Genomic DNA, 20,161 nt, shown 5'->3' on the forward strand with positions numbered 1-20,161 from the left:
GGCACAGAGGAAAAGGCATGTCCAGGAACACTCTATTCACCTGCATCTGACCTTAGCATAGAAAATGAGGCCTAACCTTGGTTCAAAAATGTTTAGATACTGTACTTCCTCCCAAAAGCACTCCACATCCCTGCCTCGGTCTTTTAGCTCTGCAAAGTGCAAGACCTCTCTCTGTAGCAAGAGGTGTGCAAGTCTAAGCCTGCCTGTCCATTGCAAGCACTTCATTTATCCTGCCCTGATTAAAGATTTGGGGGAATTATTGAGACTGCTACCGTGCTTTTCTTAGTGAATGAAAAGTGTTCAGCACATGTTCAGAGGCTTGCAACGAATGCTTATGAACTGCGTTCTCTGTTTGCCTCCTCTGGCCCTCCCCTTTCTTTTCCATGGCCTATCTATCCCTGAGACAAATTCCTCACTGCAAGTGTGGCATAGTGGTTAGAGTGTCGGACTAGGTTTAAACCCCACTCAGCCAATAAGCTCTCTGGGTAGCCTTGGGCCAATCACTTGCTCTCAGCCTAACCTACCTCACAGGGTTGTTGTGAGGGTAAAATGGGGAGAAGAACTATGTACACCACCTGGAGCTATTGGGAGGAAAGGTGGGGTATGAATGCAAATATATACAGTCATGCCTTGGTACTCGGACGTTTTGGCTCGCGAATGCCGCAACCCGGAAGTGAATGTTCCAGTTTGCGAATGTTTTTCAGAAGCCGAAGGTCCAACGCTGCTTCCATGGCTTCTGATTGAGTGCAGTAAACTCCTGCAGCCAATTGGAAGCCGTGCCTTGGTTTTCAAACCGTTTCAGGAGTCCCAGAATGGGTTACGCTCGGCAACCAAAATACGACTGTATAGATGAGAGTAGCAGGGCGGAAAATTGTGCTAGACAAACCAGTATTCATTTCTCTTCCTCTTGTTTTGAGATACAGAAGCACATATGCCAATCAAAAAAGTGGATGAAAAATGGATACTGGTCTGCCTACTGGGTGGCAATCCAATTTGACTCTGCTATTTGGGCATAATTCTAACGTTCACATTTAAGGTGACTTTTTTTTTTTGCGACACACCCTCCCCCCCCCCCCGCCCCCCACTGTAATTGCCATGCAAGGAGAAGAGAAACTAATACCGGTCTGACTAGCATAATTTTTCTCACCTTTTGTTGCCAACATCAGTGAGGACAGAAAGCAAGCAAGAATAAGAGAAGGAAGGAACAGAGCGAGAGACAAGGGCATGGAGGAGTCCGGATGGGAATGAGATTGGTGAGTAAGGGATTAAGTGGCTCAGGATGTGGGTGCAAAGCCCTTCCCCATCTCTTGTGGGACAGCTAGGTAAGAATCGCTAACCCATTTTTGCTAGATCTCTGTAAGCAAAGGTTACAGTTTATAAAAAGAAATGCTAGCAATTGGAAGGGTGGCAATGGGTTGTCTAAATTGCCTCTGGGACTACCATGGCTTAGACTCAATTGGGGTTTACTGGGTGCATACCAATGAGGCCATGGGCTCATCCAGACTTCTGCTTCTCCCACCACTTTCCCCTGGGGAAACTCACTCTTCAATGCTGAATTGGAGCAAATCTCAATTGGGTTGTCCACATTTGTTCTGATTTAGGGTTAAAGAGCCATTTTTTCCTGGAGAAAGCAGTGGGACAAGCAGAAGTCCACTCAGACCCATGTCTAGGAAGCACAGGAGAAGTGGGAAACCATTTAGCCCCATGCTTTCTGGGTTTAACTTGCACTATATCACTATAATGCCCCTATACTTCTGAAACTGGTTTTTACATCATGTGAAAAGTCAAATGCAAGAAATGAAGTTACATGGAACCAGGCAGAGGGCTTTCTCAGCAGTGGCACCCTTCCTGTGAAAAGCCTTCCCATCAGATGTCAGGGCATACAACTGAATACATCTGAAGGCAGACTTGTATCAAGAAGTTTTTAATGTTTGATATTTTATTATGCTTTGATATGTGTTGGAAGCCACCCAGAGTGGCAGGGGCAACCCAGTCAGATGGGCAGGGTAGAAATAATAAAATTAATTATTTTATTATTACTATTAGGGAATAGGACGTCCCTATGTTCATCGACGAATGTTGGAGGGTATGCATTTGAATGACAATGCCCCTCAACTTTGCAGGGGCCCAGCCCCCTCAAAGATTTTATGAGGGGACTGAAGGGACATTGACCTCTAGGAGTTGGCTCCTATGCCCACTGGTCAGGCTGGTGACGGGCGTTCCAGTCCAACGCCATTTGGAGGGCACTGTGTTGGCTATGATTGTCTTCTGTGTTAGAAGGGCGTGGTAGAAACTGCAGTATAAATCAAAGAAAAACCAAACATCCACATATATATGCAAGTCTCCTGGTGAAAGGGAAATCCCTTTAGCCAACTTCCTTCTTGTGACAGAGGGAATTTGTTAAAGGTGGTGGCAGGGAACCTTTTCAAGCCAAAAGTCCACACTTCTATCATTCCTGCTTCCCTGAGATCCTTCTGCAGTGAGCAGCAGAATTCCAAGAGAACTAGCATTTTAAGATCTAGCTTCCAAATAGCTCCAAAATGATGCAGCTGTTGGGATTTTTATGAGATATTTTATAAGGAGGCCTCAGTTGAAGACAGGAGTGCCTGGCATGCTCTGGTCCATGGGGTCACGAAGAGTCAGACATGACTAAACAACTAAACAACTATCCCCTGGGGGGGGGATCTCCTGGGTGGGCGCAGGTCCCTGGGGAGCGGCCTGGTCTCGGGGCGGTTTGCTCTCTGTTGGAGGCGTGGTCTCTGGGGCGTGAGGGATTGTGGGAGTATGTTTGTCCAGCGCAATTTTTTTGACCACAAATCCAGGTTTTTACCTGTGTTCGGTGTGTCAGCTGGTCAGTGTAAGTGCATGATTACCTGTGACTCTGAGGTTGTGGCCAAATTTCAGGACGATTGGGTAAATGCTTGTGGGAGAAAAGTGGGGAATAACACACATGCACCTTCAACCACACACACACACACACACACACACACACAGTGGAACCTCGGTTTATGAATTTTCGGTTTACAAACGCTGGATCCATCTGGAACGGATTAATCCACTTTCCATTACTTTCAATGGGAAAGTTCGCTTCAGTTTATGAACGCTTCCGTTTATGAACAGACTTCCGGAACCAATTGTGTTCATAAACCGAGGTACAGTACCACTGTACATACACACACACACACACACACACACACACAACCTTTTGCTTCCTCATCCAATCTTGTCCCTTTCTAAAATGTATTTATCGGTGTGTGCTTTTCTTTTTGTACATCTACCAAAGACTAAAATAAAATCTGGATTAAGGGGTTTTCTCAGGACTGGGAAGGGTGTGCTGTGTGTCCCATCGGTGAAGTGGTGGTGGCACTCGCCTTCTTTCGATAGGAAAATGGGGGGGACAAAAAATGGGGGGGGCTAAGGAGGGTCAGATGGGGGGAGCGAGAAATGTTCCTGTTTTCATTTGAGGAATGTTGTGTCGTGAGACAAAGGGCATTGAGAGAGAGGTTATTGCCAAAAGATGGAAAGAAAGAGAGGCCCCAAAAATTACAGAGTGGCAAAACAAATTGCAGGAAATGGCCGAAATGGCACAGCTAACAAATAGTTTGAGAGGAAAAGTTAAGGAAGAATTTGTTAAAAGATGGGATAGATACAAGAAATATGTTAAAAAATACACCGAAGATAAAATAACTATGATAGCGTTTGAGTGAACTGGTAAGGATATAGGTTGATTTAACAGGTATTTGGAGGTTTAAAGAATTAGAATGTGAAAAGATACTGAAAGCAGAAACAGCATGGATTGTACATACATTCGATAATGAAAGAAAAAAGGCAAGCTGCTGGAGATAACAGGAAGTCCAGAGTTTGTTTTATTTATTTATTTATTTATTTATTTATTTATTTATTTATTTGTTCTATTTTTTTAAAAAATAAATAACCTTCATTTCGAGTTTATATCTTCATGTCAAGTTTACATATACTTTTTTCCCCCTTCTACTATTATTGTAAAAAAAAAAATTCTCTTCTTTTTCTTTTTCTTTGCTGTATGGAAAATGTATATAATATTGTTGTTCGATGGAAAAATAAATAAACATTATTCAAAGGTTATTGAGAGCAGAAGCAGGCAAGACCTAGGCAGTGCGGCCTACGAGGCCTACACAAATCTTTCAAGCCTAACTGGTAGCAGTGAAATGCTGTGTCTCTCTGACTCGTGACTCATCTTGGGTTCCCTATAAATGTAACCAGCCATCTCTGTGCGCCTCAGTGCAGTATGTTTGTGTGTGTGTGTTTGTGTCAGCCAGTGTGTTGTGTTGTTGCAGACAAGAGAGGCTCCAGGAATCCAGTTAACCAGTAACCAAGATCTGTGCCTCTGTGGAGACTAAGATAGCTGCTATGAGCACTCTGTGTATGCTCTTTGACTATGCTGTTTATGAACAAGTTTATTTTCTTCAGCAAACCTTTATTCTGTTTATGAAGGAGACTCTGCTTGATTAATTTACCGCTGCACGATATGTTGGAGGGTATGGGGCAACCCCATGTTCATTAAAGGGGGCAGCAACCTCAGCAGCTTTTTAAAACAGGTTTCCTTTCATAGGCAGCTTATAAACCTGGACTTCTTTCTCCTCACACATTTACGAAGCACTATTTGATCTGTGTTTACTCTTCTGATGTCTCTTTTGGGAGAAAGGTTCTGCAGAGGGTAGTAATGTATCCTCACCGGAGAGAACTCAAGCATGTAAAAATGAAATTGGTTCTTACCATGGATTTCTATTCACTGCTCGAGTTCCCCTTCAGTCTTAAAGCAACATTCAGATATGCTACAGTGATAAGAGTTGAAATCAAGAGTAACTCTCTCCTCTCACACAGCTGATCAGAATGCTTTTGGTGCAGATCCTGAGGTCGCAAACTTTATTCGCCCTTGTCCTGGGAACAATCATTGTCTTCAGCTACACCTTCCACAGAATGGAGACCAAGGTAGGAATCATTCCTCACCCAGTCTTTTCTATGAAAATAAAATGTTGGCAAAGCGAAAGAGTGGAATATAAAGTGCCTTAAAGAGGGTTGTTTTTTTTTCTCTTTAAAAAGAGGGTCACTCCCTGATGTTACATCCAATATACAGTATATGTAAAAATTCCTTCAGTAGCACCTTAAAGGTAAAGGTAAAGAGACCCCTGACCATTAGGTCCAGTCGTGACCGACTCTGGGGTTGCGCGCTCATCTCGCTCTATAGGCCGAGGGAGCCGGCGTATAGCTTCCAGGTCACGTGGCCAGCATGACAAAGCCGCTTCTGGCAAACCAGAGCAGCACATGGAAACGCCGTTTACCTTCCCGCTGTAGCGGTTCCTATTTATCTACTTGCATTTTGACGTGCTTTCGAACTGCTAGGTTGGCAGGAGCTGGGACCAAGCAACGGGAGCTCACCCCGTCACAGGGATTCGAACTGCCGACCTTCTGATCAGCAAGCCCTAGGCTCAGTGGTTTAACCCACAGAGCCACCTGGAACCAACAAAGTTTTTATTTTGGTATGAGCTTTCGTGTGCATGCACACTTCTTCAGATACCTGAAGAAGAATAAATGAGAGAGAGAGAGAGAGAGAGAGAGAACTCAACAAGATAAAGTTTTGACCACGATATTAATTTAGAGTTCCCAGAAGTATGGCCATGTTAATCTGGAGCAGCAAAAAAGAAAACAAATCAGGATCTTAAGAAACTAGCAAAAGCATTGTGGCAGACACTTATGTGGATCTAAGCCAGGCATAGGCAACCTCGGCCCTCCAGATGTTTTGGTACTACAATTCCCATGATCCCTAGCTAACAGGACCAGTGGTCAGGGATGATGGGAATTTTAGTCCCAAAACATCTGGAGGGTCGAGGTTGCCTATGCCTGATCTAAGCCCATTTCATCAGATGCATGAAGTGAAATCTTTGTAGGTAGGATTATATATATGGGACGCGGGTGGCGCTGTGGGTTAAACCACAGAGCCTAGGGCTTGCCTATCAGAAGGTCGGCAGTTTGAATCCCCGCGATGGGGTGAGCTCCCATTGCTTGGTCCCTGCTCCTGCCAACCTAGCAATTTGAAAGCACGTCAAAGTGCAAGTAGATAAATAGCGGGGAGGTAAACAGCGTTTCCGTGTGCTGCTCTGGTTCGCCAGAGGCGGCTTTGTCATGCTGGCCACATGACCTGGAAGTTGTACGCTGGCTCCCTCGGCCAATAAAGCGAGATGAGTGCCGCAACCCCCAGAGTCGGTCACGACTGGACCTAATTGTCAGGGGTCCCTTTACCTTTATATATACCGCACACACACACACACACACACACTGTTGAAGGGCAACGTGATGCAAAAACTACAGTCATTATAATAAGAGATTAAATGTATGCTACAAAATGTAGCAATTTTACCAGGGCTTTTTTCCCCTGCCGGAACATGCCAGAACGGTGTACTGGGACTTCTCAGTTGGGCCCCGGAAGTGGAGGGAGAGACCTGACCAGCCTCAGCAAAGCCCCGCTGTGACTCCGATTCATGAGGAGACCCTCTCAGGACACCCACTACGAGCTCTGGGAAGGATCTCCTTGTGAGTTGGAGACGCAGCGAGGCTTAGTTAAGGCTCTTCAGCCTCCTGGCTAATAGTTGACGCATGTGAAAGCTCCGCCTCAGCTGAGCAAGCCCCCCACGCCATTCCGGCTCACATGAGCCAGAGATGCAAGGTAGGGACCCATTAAGCTGCTCATATAAGGTGCAGAAGGCTCCCCTCACCTCAGCTGAGCAGCTTCAACAAGCTTCTTCCCCGGAGCTTAAAGTGAGTTTTCTGAGGGAAGTGTGTTCCAGTACCCTGTGTCTGGGGGAAATGCACTGAATGTTACAATTGCCTTGTGTGTGTGTGTGTGTGTGTGTGTGTGTGTGTGTTTAATATTTATATTTTATTAAGATGATTTCAGTTAAAAGAAATAAAGTGGGGGAAAGAAGGAAAAGTGAGAGGGAGAAAAACAACAAGAAAGATACATATAAAAGTGAAAATACTGTATACCAAAAAGAAGAAGAAACAGTATACAATATTCCCATACATTCGTGCATAAATTGCTATACAGTCATACCTCGGTTTGCGACTGCAATCCATTCCATGGAGCCGGTCGCTCCCCGAATCGGTTGCTCCCCGATGCACGCTTCTGCGCATGCGCGAAGCGCTAATAGAGCGCTTCTGCGCACGCATGCGTTGCGCAGATCGCTTCTGCACATCCGAGCGCCGCGGAACCCGGATGTAAACACTTTCGGGTCCGCGGTGATTGGAAACCGAAGCGGTCGCAAACGGAGGCGGTCGCAAACTGAGGTTTGACTGTGGTGTTATTGTCCTAGTGCTTGTGAAAATGTTAATAGCCTACTACATTTCGTATAAACTCATTCCAGGTGTTCTCATATTTATCCATACAGTGTCTGCACCTGGAAGCCATCCGTTCATAAATTGCCTAGTAAAATCAGACCAACTGCCATGTAATCCAATATTTAGCTTTCACTTGAGGACAATCAGAGACCTCTGGGACGCATGGAACTGTGGGTGTTTGTGTGTGAAAGTGACCCAGTCCTTTTGTCTCTGCCACCTGATTTTTAGGGGTATACTGCTTTTTGTTGGCATTTTTGCCCATCACCATATTGAACATCTCTGGTTACATTGTGCCAATTTACCTCTTTTAAGCAACCCCTCATATGTTTTCACAGTTTATTGAGCAAGTTATAACTGTTCTTGAAAGGACAGTGGGAATCTATCATTCAGTGCCTGTTTCTGCAAATATATTACCATTGAATTGGCTTGATTCTGCCTCTAGAAATCAGTGGCCTTAGAATAAACTTCCCCCAGCCCTGTTTGGTGATTCAGGATGAGAAATTATTTTGGGGAGCTAGGGGAGAACCCACATTTTTGTTTCATCATTTCCAATTTGCTGCAAATGAACCCATAGGAGCCGATGCGGTGTCTCTGTGCTCACCCTTGAAATTATTTATTTTCAATTCCTCACTCAAGTTTACCAGCTTTGGAGGCCTTGTGAAGCAATTTAAAGAAAGTGAAGTTCCTGCAGGTATTGGTAAGCATTTTCTTGTTAATGTTTGTAACCACAACACATTGTGAACAATGTTAATTTTGCAATAAAGAAAATATGTGGTGCAGCTTATTCCCTTCCTCTGTTTCCCAGATGCTTGTAAATTAAAACATTTTTAAGATGATGGAGGGATTGCAACTTGGTGGTAGAACAGTAAGACCTAGGACATGGGCAGGATCCGGCCCAATCGCCTTCTAAATCCGGCCCACGGACGGTCCGGGAATCAGCATGTATTTACATGAGCAGAATGTGTCCTTTTATTTAAAATGCATCTCTGGGTTATTTGTGGGGCTTGTCTGGTGTTTTTGTTGCTGTTGTTTAGTCATTTAGTCGTGTCCGACTCTTCGTGACCCCATGGACCAGAGCACGCCAGGCACTTCTGTCTTGCACTGCCTCCCACAGTTTGGTCAAACTCATGTTCGTAGCTTCGAGAACACTGTCCAACCATCTCGTCCTCTGTTGTCCCCTTCTCCTAGTGCCCTCAATCTTTCCCAACATCAGGGTCTTTTCCAAGGATTCTTCTCTTCTCATGAGGTGGACAAAGTATTGGAGCCTCAGCTTCAGTGTTTTTACATAAGTAGAATGTGTGCTTTTATTTAAAATGCATATCTGGGTTATTTGTGGGGCATAGGAATTCGTTCATCCCTCCCCCCCCCCAAAAAAAAATAGTCCGGCCCCCGCACAAGGTCTGAGGGACAGTGGACCGGCCCCCTGCTGAAAAGGTTTGCTGACCCCTGACCTAGGATGAATGCCCAACATTTCCCATTAAAAGGACAACATAGCAGCTAATTTGAAAAACCATCTGCTTGAGGCCCTGCAGAATCTCACCAATATACAGGCAGTCCATAATACTGGGCTAGATGCACTAAGTGTCTGATTTAAGGTGCCTTCCTTTTTAATACTATTAAATGCTTCAATCACAGACAGCGGGAGTGAACTTTGGGCAATGAAAGATGGGACCCAGAGACATGCTAGAACGGAATGGGCAAAAAATGACAAAGAAATTAAAGCTGTCCTTAGAAAACTAGACGACCTGATGCCCAGCGTCACTTTCATGGATATAAATACCACCACAAGTGCTAAGAACAGCAAGGCCACCATCTTAAACTACAAAGACTCTTATTGTGTTGGCGAGCATTTGATGGTTCGACTGGATTTATACAACTACTTAGGCAAGAGGAAGGAATACGGAGGAGACTTCTTACGAGCGAGGATCTTCTCTTCAAGTCTTAACGCAGGAGCTTCTGGGCGCATCACAGACTATAGGAATGGGACGTACCTGGTCAATTTCACTTTATTCTGGACTGGCAATGTTAAAGTATCCCTCATGCTCATCCACCCCAGCGAAGGAGTTTCAGCACTGTGGGCTGCAAGGAAGAGAGGCTACGACAAAATTGTTTTCACAGGCAAATTTTTAAATGAAACGTTAGATGTCTTCACTGAATGTGGATTTAACAAGACGACCAATGCAGAACTGTGTGAGTATCTAGATGAGCGAGACCAGGAGGCCTTCTACTGTGTGAAACCAAAGTTTGTGCCATGTGAAGCTTTCGTCCAGCTGAAGTCCAACAACAGACCCATCTCATATTTCACAGCCATGGAAAAGAGACTTTTAAACAGGTACATTCTTTGCTGTTCAAATGCTTTATCTTAGGGAAGTACTGAAAACTCCTATGGGATCCTCTAAAATGTAATTTGAAAACAAAATCTGAAGGATGATGTCTTATCATCTCTACTGACCATGCTGGGAAGAAAATCTCCCTTGTTTCATCCATTTTCAGAACCAGGGAAGGTTTCTTCACAGATCATTAGGTTGCACACCATCCAACATTTCTCCAATGAAAATAGCGATGTCCTATTCCATTATTATTATTATTATTATTATTATTATTATTATTATTATTATTTTATTTATACCCTGCTCATCTGACTGGGTTGCCCCAACCACGCTGGGTGGCTTCCAACACATATAAATGCATAATAAAACATTTAAAAACATAATAAAACATTAGCTCAGGGTTTACATAACTCCATGCCCTCCAACATTTCTCCCATGAAAATAGGGACGTCCTAAGGAAAAGCGGGACATTCCGGGATCAAATCAGAAACCTGGACAGCTTCTGTAAATCCAGGACTGTCCCTGGAAAAAAGGGACACTTAGAGGATCTGCAAGTGGTTTCTGAAAACAGGGAGAAGTTGTCCTTCCATCTCCTTTCCTAAGTTCGGTTATCGAAACAGTTACAAACAGGTGTTCCCACTCCCCTTCTAATGGAAGCTTGGCTCTAGTGTTGAGTTTCCAGCAGTAGCCATTTAGGTGTATAAAAACCTGATTTGTCTTCATTTGCTTTTCTAATGAGTATTTTCTCTTTCTTGAATGTCCAGTGTTGGAATTGAGATCCCTCAGAATTTCGGGAACATTCGTGTCGTGCCCTGCAAAAGTAAGCTAGACTATCTGGTTCTGGACACAACTTGAATGCAGCAAATGCCAAAATTGAGGGAGGGCCTGAATTTTTAATTGGTATTGTAAGACTGAGATGCAATGTGGCAAGAACAGGACTATTTGAAAAAAAAAGATGTTGTGAGGAAAAGTTTGAAAGGGGCAAGAGGGAGAGGTCATGGGAAGAATAATGCAAGGGAGAAAATTCAGTTGTTGCTTAGGATGACTTGATTCAAAGATGAGAATTTGAATATCCAATCACTTCCTGCAGGGGTCTTGTGCGGTCAGAGGAGGTATCAGCGACTACTTCCTTCTTCATCCTCTCCTTTGTTATATTTCTTCAGCGAGTAAGGTGACAAGAGACAAGTGCAGGATTGGGATGGCTTCTCCTGTCCCCAGCGGCTACGTTTTGCACAACACCTGGCACCCAGAATTTTGCTCCATCCACGATTTCAGCACTTTGGATAAGATCCATGCCAGCCTGAAGAGCAAAATGATTTATCTCATGGGGGATTCAACATCATTTCAATGGATTCATTACCTTACCAAGAGAGTGACAAGTACGTCCTGGCTGGGTTTTGGATTTTCACACTTGTTGTTTTCCTTCCTTCCTTCCTTCCTTCCTTCCTTCCTTCCTTCCTTCCTTCCTTCCTTCCTTCCTTCCTTCCGTCCCAGTTTAGAAATTTTGGACTATACCCTCCTTTGAACAGCAGATCCCCAAGGCCTGTCATCAATTGAAATGGGCAGTTTCTTAAGTTTCCAAAGCAGCTTGCTTTGCAGAATGTGGGAGGGGGGCTGTAGTTTAAGCCTCAGGTCCTCAGATGTTGTCAAACCACAGCTCCCACTATGCCCAGCCAACTTAGCCAATGACCCATATTGAAGAACACTGGCATTAAGGAATGCAGCCCTCTGTAGGTACACAAAGATAGCTGCGTAATTCTGCGGCGTTAGCTGCAGTTTTCAGAATGCTTTGATACAATTCAAAACTACACTTGCTGCAACACCTGAAACTCTAGCCTCATGCTGGTACTGTATAACAGGCACGTCCAACAGGTAGATTGTGATCTACCAGTAGATCACTGGATGTCTGTGGTAGATCACTGCTAGAACACTGGCACCCCTAAAAAAAGCTCACCCAAAATTTTCCTCCTCCCTAAAAAAAGCTGAACTATGACCTGAAGCCCTAAACAAAAATGGGCCTCCCTCCCTCCTAAAAGAAGCTCAACAAGTTTGACCTAAACCCCAAAAAACAGGGCTTCCCTTCCTTAAAAAAACTCAACAGCTTTGACCTGAACCCACAAAAGGGGGTAGATCACTCCCAGTTTTTAACTCTGTGAGTAGATCAGAGTCTCTTGGGAGGTGGCCACCCCTGCTGTATAAGAAGTTCCTTGTTGGATTAAGCTCATAGTAGGCCAAACAAAGCCTGTAAAACCAAATGAACCCAATCATGTCAAAATCAAGACAAAGGCAATCCAAATAACAAATGGCTTGGAAACTGGAAGCCAATGAAGCATGAGAATTATAAAAATTATTTAGCAGGCAGCTTCATGCTAGAAAAGAAGAAGAGAGTCCTTGAAGAAGTGTGCATGCACACGAAAGCTCATACCAAAATATAAACTTAGTTGGTCTTTAAGGTGCTACTGAAGGAATTTTTTTATTTTGCTTCAACATTTGAGGAAGAGTAAAATAATCAATAGCCATCATTCTATCAAGTGGGGTTGGGGTCCCTCCAGCCCTGGAGCTGGATGCAGCCCCTTAGTCCTATCTGGCCCATGTTGCTCTCCTCCCCAGGCCACACCCCTCAATGTTCCCACTCAATGCTCTCCTCCAGTGCTTCTGTCTAGCTGAAATGTGTCCTTGAGCTCTGAGATTTTGCCTATTGCTTGCCCAGATGGAGAGGGCTGTGTGTGTAGAAACCTATTACTTTAACAGCCTACAGGACAAAGATCAGACCCATCCATGCCTCCTGATTAACACTGGCTTTCCAGGGTCTTCAGTAGAGAGGAGTTTCCCTGCCTTCTTACATGAGATACAATCCTTGACATTTCCAGTTAAAGCATAGCTGCCAAGTTATCCCTTTTTAAAAGGGAAATTCCATTATGCTGAATAGGCTTCCTCGCGAGAAAAGGGAAAACTTGGCAGCTATGAGTTAAAGTATCTGGAACCATCTGTTTGCTAAGCAAGTGCTCTGCCACTAAGTTATGGACTCTTGGACCTGACTACCTAATATTGTGCATGAATTCAAGTGCTCTGAATAATTTTTGGGGAGGGAACAACTGGGAAAAGATAGACACAACATTTTACAAGGACAGGAAGAAACACCATGGACAGAATAATTGGCACACACAGGAAGAACAAGAATATAGTTTGAATGATTCACCTGCTGGCTTATAAATCATTTAATGTGTCAATACGAATGGAAGGCATTAATATTGCAGTTGTTGTATAAGGGATTGTTATTTTGACTGGAGTGTAATTGAAATTAATAAGATTTTGGAATGCGGAAATAAAGTAGTCAAAACAAAATAAAAAAATTCCTTCCAGTAGCAGCTTAGAGACCAACTAAGTTTGTCATTGGTAGGAGCTTTTGTGTGCATGCACACTTCTTCAGATACCACACGAAAGCTCATACCAATGACAAACTTAGTTGGTCTCTAAGGTGCTACTGGAAGGAATTTTTTATTTTGTGCCAGACCAACACAGCTACCTACCTGTAACTAGAAATAAAGTAAATAATCAAACCATCAATTCTAGCACATGGTTGGTACTTGTAATTGTATTAAATTTGGCATTGTTATAATGAGGCTATTATTGGAATATTGTAATTGAAGACTAATAAAAATATAAAAAAGAAAAAGAAAAGCTCTCCCTTGGAACCATCAAAACTTCCTTGCTATTAGTTTTCAAAACATTCTTATCTATTCATTTCCTCTTTCCAACCTCCTCTTTGTTAGCGTTGAAGTACTTTGATCACCAAAGCGTTCCAGTCTTCAAGACACATGTGGCTTTGGACCTGGAGAGGAACACATTCATCCAGTGGAAAAAACACGGGTACCCCATTGTGACCAAGTCCTTCTATTCAGTCAAAGATTTGAATTACATTGCTCGGGAAATCGACCAAGTAGCAGGGGACAACAACACAGCCATCATCGTCGCTATAGGCCAGCACTTCAGACCATTCCCCATGGATCTCTTTGTGCGAAGGGTTGTAAACATTCGCCGCGCCATTGAGCGCCTTCTCCTGAGAAGCCCTGACACGAAAGTCATTGTCAAAGCAGAGAATATCCGAGAAATGAATGCAGACACAGAGAGATTTGGCGACTTCCATGGCTATGCCCAATACCTTGCCATGAAATACATTTTTCAAGGTCTCAGGGTTGGCGTAATTGATGCCTGGGACATGACTATCGCCTATAATACAAACACAATTCACCCACCAGAACAAGTGGTATGGAGCCAAATCGTGATGTTTCTAACATACCTCTGTTAAGAATGACCTTGACCCTTATGATCATTGGAGAGAACCGTCTTGTCTGTTCCATTTGTGCCTGCCTGGGTGGTGACTGGAGCAGCCTGATGGGACCATGCGTCTTCACTCTTGAAGGCACTGCAGTGGTTGCTGGCCCAATTTAAAGTGTTAGTACTAGCATGCAAACCTGCAAGCAGCTTGGGATCCAAGTACTGAAATGTGCCTCCCTCAATATCAACCATCTTGGGCCCTACGATTGGTAGGGAGTCCACCACCGAATGCTGCCAAGTTGGCACTGATCCATGCCGGAGGTCTTCATTTTGGCAGTTTGCCATTTGTGGAACGCCCTCCCTGGTGAGACGTGTCTGCCTCCCTCACTAACATTCAGGAAAACCTTGAAAACATTCCTCTTCACCCAGGCTAAAAGATGCCGTTCCTAGAAACCTTAAATTATTAGCTGTGGAATCACTCTCAAATATAGAATAATCAGACTGGGTGCAGCTGCTTCTGTGTAAGTAACCAGCAGGAAGCCTCTTGGCTAAATCTCAGTGAGAAACATCTATCACTGGAAGTCTCTTGGGAAACTGAGCTTGTGTGTGACATCTTCCAATCCCAGGGTGGCTTCCACTGAGCCAGGTTACAACAACCGTTGTTTGGGCTGCACTAAGATGAGTGGCAGTTCAGCTTTTTATTCATAGGCAAAAGTGCTGCACATGACAGAGTGGAAACCAGAAGAGGGAGCTAAAGGCCCTGGGAACAGACAATAAAATCAAACCCTGCATTGATTTCTAGTTGCACAGGGGGACTTGCCACCATTCTGTTGACCAAAATTTGCCTTTGTGCTTGTGAGGAATGCTTTTCTTTTGCAAAAGGAATGCTTCATCATACCTCTGGGGGGGGGGCCATTGGGCTATTCAGTTGAACCCAGTGCCTGACCCTTGTCTGTGTGTCCAGAGTCTACCTTGTCAGAGATATGGCTTGGATTTCAGGATAGAGAAACCTGTCAGCTTTGGCTTGCCAAGTTTCCAAGTTTCTTAAATTCAGTTATCCGCATTTCCTCTACAATTAGATTGGTTTTTTTAAAAAGATATCCTCACGAAACACCATCAGCATATTAGTGCAGATTTCTCCTATTAAACATGTTTCCGTATGCAGCTTTGACCAATATACACATTTTTGCAAGCAGCCTTCCTGAATATAATGCATTTTATATGTTATTCTTACTAATATGTGCACTATTCTTTAGAACTCCCTTCCTATTGAAATTAGTTGTGTTCCTTTACTGCAGGCATAGGCAACCTTGGCTCTCCCGATGTTTTGGAACTACAACTCCCATGATCCCTGACCACTGGCCCTGTTAGCTAGGGATCATGAGAGTTGTAGTTTCAAAACATCTGGAGAGCCAAGGTTTCCTATACCTGCTTTACTGTATTGGTTTCAGCAATTGTTTCTGCTTCCGCAAGCCTACCAAAGCATGTAATTTTCATATATGTGTAGCTGCTGTTTTATTTATATTATTAAAAATTGTGTCAACTTGTTTCTCATGTTAGTTTTTATCTGCATATTTTAAAAAAAGTTTTAGATTTTCCCTCAGTTGCTTTTGTCAAGGAAGGGACTTATAAATTTTATTAAATAAATAAAAATAAAATAAATGGCCTGGACCTTGAAGCTTTCTATTATCCAACCAGCTGTTTGATAATATGTATTACGGACTCTCTGCAAAACTGGATGAGTGTGTGCAGAATGTGCTGGAAAAAGATCTCCGTGGAACAGAAGAGGTGTGGAATAATTCTGCTGAAGTTTGGAGTTGTTCTTGTTTTAAAGCATTCTGTTGTAGCTTATAAAATAGGTGGGTGGGTGGGTGGGTGGGTGAGTAGCTTGCCCCTACAAGGCAAGCACAAAAAACCCCAACCCCGTCACCCACCCATAATTCCCTTCCCACTTTGATCATTCTGAAATGCAGTTTCCTTTCTCAAATGATGGAGAATGCTGCGAGTGGAGGGGGGTGTGGGGATAAATTTTTTTGTAACAGCTCTATCCTCTGCTTGTTTTGGCATCACATCAGCAGCTGGAAGAGTGGACCAAAGATTGGAGGTTCTGCTGGTTACTTCCATCTAGAGTCCTGAGGCAGGCTAGAAGCGAGAGTTCTGGGGAAAGACAAGTCTTGGCAAGGGGCTCTTGATGCTACCCTGGGCTCCTTCGGAAAGAGGGATAGGGTAGACATATAATCAATCATCATCATCAATAATGATGGTTTCCTTCACGTGCCAAGAATCCTCTCATCATGCCTCTACTCTCCCCTTTATCTCCTCCAAGTGCACACAACAAAGGGCCACAGGGATGTAGCCTAGTTCAGACACACACACCATTCAACTGACTTCTGGGGCCCCTGGAATGTATATATAGATATCTGAAGGGCAGCCATGGCTGGCTGCAGAGCTAGTAAGAATCCTGGGCTCTTGGATATGAAGCGGAATGTAAATGGGAGGAGGGCTGGCTCTGCATCAACTTCAAGGGGAGCATTTTAGATTCCAGCACCACCTCCGTCAGCAATGCTGGATTTACATATAAGCTAAACAAGCTGTAGCTTAGGGCTCCACTCTCTTGCCCCCCCCCAATAAAAATAAAGGAAGAAAAACCCTGGATGTACATTTCCAAAAATAAGATACAAAAACAAAAAAATAAAACCTACATACACCAGCAGTGTTTTGTGTTGTCTAGGCTTTTATGATGTACCTGTAAGTAATGGGCCCAGCCTGCTATATAAAGGGCCCCATTACCTTCAGTAGCTTAGGGCCTCATCAAACCTAAATTTGGCCCTGTCCGCCAGCATAATGTTTTGCCATGTTCAGAAGGGAACAGGTCTGAGAGAACTTAGGATGCCGATCCTCTTTTTCCTACCTAGCCCCGCCCCCTTTTTTGGCCGTTCTAACAATAGAATGTGCTGTTTTGCCAGATAGGTTATGCCAGCCTGATCCTGGTACCAGATCTACCAGTGCCAGTGTGGCAGTGGCCCAAAGGGCCATAATGATTGTGATAATGTGAATCCCTATAAATCCTAGAATATGCTTCTAATAGAGAAGTTATGGTAACCTGTTGCTTTAAGAAACTGATGATTTAGCAAGATGCCATCCCTACTAGGATAGAAAGACAGCTAAAACACAAATCACAAAGATGCAGCTCATAAGCTAGAACATAAGTTGATGCATGGTCCATGTAACACAGGTTCCCAACACGCATACTAACACAATGTAGCTGATCACGGTGGGAATCAACGTTTAGTTAGCAATGCCTATCGCGCATGCGTATTAAACATGAAATGAGGTAATGAAAAAACATGATTGGTTAAAATTGAAATCCTTTGTTTGAAATGTTATAAATACCCCTGCCTGGACCTTTGGGAGGGGTTTCAGTTTTGCGAAAAGATTCGACTGTAACATATTGCTTGGCAGTCAACAACAATGGACTCCTAACTCCTTGTCTCTGAGTTTTATTGGCGTAACTCAGAAGATAAGCCATTTTTGGCTTACAACACCAGGATCCTAGGAAGGATCCTAAGGCTCTCTGGCTGATTTAGCTGTGACATGGGATGTTTAGTTTAACGACTAAAAGTGATGCCAGAGTTCCACCCATTTGCAGGTAACTTCTTCTGAGCTAGGAAGGCAACACCTAACAGAAGGTATGTATGTGGTTATTGTGCAGAGAAGTAATCCTGCATATCCCCAGGGGGCCTTCGTTCCCCACTCCCCATTATGTTCAAAGTTGATATGCAGAAAGTGTCGAAAAGAATTAGAAGAATGAATAAAGCTGCCTTGTAACTTGGTTTAATAGGCTTGGGCATGGAGACAGCATGAACTGTGGACTAAGGCTGTCCACATTAAATTTCCTTATGTACATGAGGTAATAATGATGTTGTCAATGGGATCTTTCATTTGCTTGTTGATCGTTTCCAAAGACCCAAGAGATGCTGTTGCCGTGATGCCAACCTTTTGGTGGCTTTTGCCTCAGGCAATTTCAATAAATCTCCACACCAGCCAAATTCACCCACAACCTGGTTTTACTGCTGGGGACAATCAGCCTCTGACCCCAGAACTGACCCAGTTGTGTTTCTGGCTAACTTTGGACAGTTTAGCTGATTTTTAAAGGCCTGCATCTTCTGGCGAGACTTTTACTCAGGGCAACCATCCTAGCCTAACCCAACTGGCTTCCTTCTTCAGGTCTTCACCAGCCAAGTATTGCTAACACACTTGGGGTGAGTAGCTTAATAGTCGACCTCAGCTCTCCACTTTTGACCCTAACCCTTCAGTCTTTTCAAATCTTTGCCTCACACTTCGCCCATCAACTTACTTTCCCAACTGACTTTCCTAACTGACAGTTGTTTTCCCAACTGACAATTAACTACCCTTTATCCACCAACCATTTGACCAATCAAAATGGAGTTCTCTGATCCAGGCCCCTATAAATACTCAAAGCAGCGCTCTCCCTCTTGCAGAATCTGTTGCCAAGCTGCTACTGCCAAACAGGCCTGCAACATAGTAAGAGTTCAAGGCTTTGGACTTTGAGGGTTTTGCCCTATCAATGGAGGCCGCAGAAACCTTTTTGTTTTTTAAACAAAGGGCAAAGAATGTACAGATATACACATAGCAATTTCCCACACTGTTTCTCAAATTTGCTAAGATTTTTAATCATAATCATAAAATATGGGGGGGCAGGTAAGCCCCACCCTACATAATCAATCACATGATGTGGTGCATCCACACTATTTGAATGGCAATGCCCATCAATTTTGCTGGGGCTTGTCCCCATAAACTATTTTTTTTGGGGGGGGGAGGGACCTCAGTCTCTAGTAGTTGGCTCCTATGCCCCTCCCACCCTATTTCTTTCTGTAGTTTTCTGGGATATTATGCTCCCTCATCAGTCCTTGAGCCCAGTGCAGCACTGTACTTTGATTCCTATAGTCAGAGAGTCTGTGTTTTAAAGGGCCTGCCTGAACATCATGCCTTCCTGCATCCTTGAGATAAAACATCAGAGGTTGGAGGTGAGGTCAGGTGGTTGGCAGCAGTTTTGATGAAAAAGAGGGCACCCTGCACCCGTTATGAGAGAAAGAGAGACAGCAACAGAAGCAGTTTTGATCAAGGAAATGATAGACCCAGAAAGAGGGCTAGCTAGGAGTTTGAAAGTGGTCTCCACCTGTGTTATTCATATATTTGTAAAAAAGCAAGGTTTGTTTGTTTGCTTGCTTGTTTTTAAGGACCAAGCGCTCAACTGTTCTCCAAAGGAAGCCACCTGCTGGTAATCTCTACCCTGGAACTATATCAACATGATTATTATTTTATTTTTATTATTTTACTTACTTACTTTCAATATATAACCTGGGAATTCTTACAACTTGGAGAAGTAGGGAGTGCATATCCATCCATTCAAGACTCAGGTGGAGGTCTTCATATCTGAAAACCAGCAGTATTTTCAGTTATTAAAAGGTTTATTTGCATTATAGAAATGCACATCCTAATAAAAAGACCAGTATGGGTGCAACGGAGTAGAGGAGAGAGAGAGAGAGAGAGAGAGAGAGAGAGAGAGAGAGAGAGAGAGAGAGAGAGAGAGAGAGAGACTACTACTCTTCTAATGAATTTCTGATGTCAATACATACAGGCTACTGGGCCAACTGAATTTTCAGTGAGTTTTTAAAACGTGCATTCCAGAATACAGTAGTCTGTTGGAAAGTATTACTACTCTCCCCTTGCCTTTGTTTGCAACAGGTTTGAAACCAAAGGTGGTGAAAAGAAATTTCTCTGTGCCTTTTGACAGAGGTACGAGGAATATATTTGGTTTGTACCATGACCTCAACAGCCTTCCTGGCTCTTGTGCTTGGAGTCAGTTTCTTCTTCATCTACACTGTCCACATCTACAAAACTGATACCCAGGTAGAGTGTCTTACCTTATTCAATAACGCAAACTAATTCATAAAGATTATATATATATATATATATATATATATATATATATATATATATATATATGGTGTATGTTCATATACCTGAAGGAGTGTCTCCACCCCCATCGTTCAGCCCGGACACTGAGGTCCAGCTCCGAGGGCCTTCTAGTGGTTCCCTCACTGCGAGAAATGAGATTACAGGGAACCAGGCAGTGGGCCTTCTCGGTAGTGGCG

The 20,161-nt window shown here is 43.6% G+C and overlaps 1 protein-coding gene across 1 annotated transcript; it reads left to right on the forward strand.

Annotated features, from left to right (window-relative positions):
• The first annotated feature begins 4,872 nt into the window (after positions 1-4,872).
• LOC118097068 (NXPE family member 2-like) lies at positions 4,873-14,996 on the forward strand. Its single transcript, XM_035139654.2, has 6 exons — positions 4,873-4,971; positions 8,011-8,071; positions 9,010-9,706; positions 10,469-10,524; positions 10,868-11,083; positions 13,478-14,996. The coding sequence occupies exons 1-6, from the start codon at positions 4,873-4,875 to the stop codon at positions 14,011-14,013; spliced, it is 1,665 nt and encodes a 554-aa protein (XP_034995545.2). The 3' UTR covers positions 14,014-14,996.
• Positions 14,997-20,161: the final 5,165 nt, after the last annotated feature.

This window comes from Zootoca vivipara, chromosome 15 (genome assembly GCF_963506605.1).
Source record: "Zootoca vivipara chromosome 15, rZooViv1.1, whole genome shotgun sequence".
Classification (NCBI taxonomy): domain Eukaryota; kingdom Metazoa; phylum Chordata; class Lepidosauria; order Squamata; family Lacertidae; genus Zootoca; species Zootoca vivipara.

Coding starts and splice junctions, on each gene's coding strand:
- LOC118097068 (XM_035139654.2), top strand. CDS start 4,873: ATGCTTTTGGTGCAGATCCTGAGGTCGCAAACTTTATTCGCCCTTGTC. Junction 8,072..9,009: donor TGAAGTTCCTGCAGGTATTG/GTAAGCATTTTC, acceptor CTTCAATCACAG/ACAGCGGGAGTGAACTTTGG. Junction 11,084..13,477: donor CCTTACCAAGAGAGTGACAA/GTACGTCCTGGC, acceptor CCTCTTTGTTAG/CGTTGAAGTACTTTGATCAC.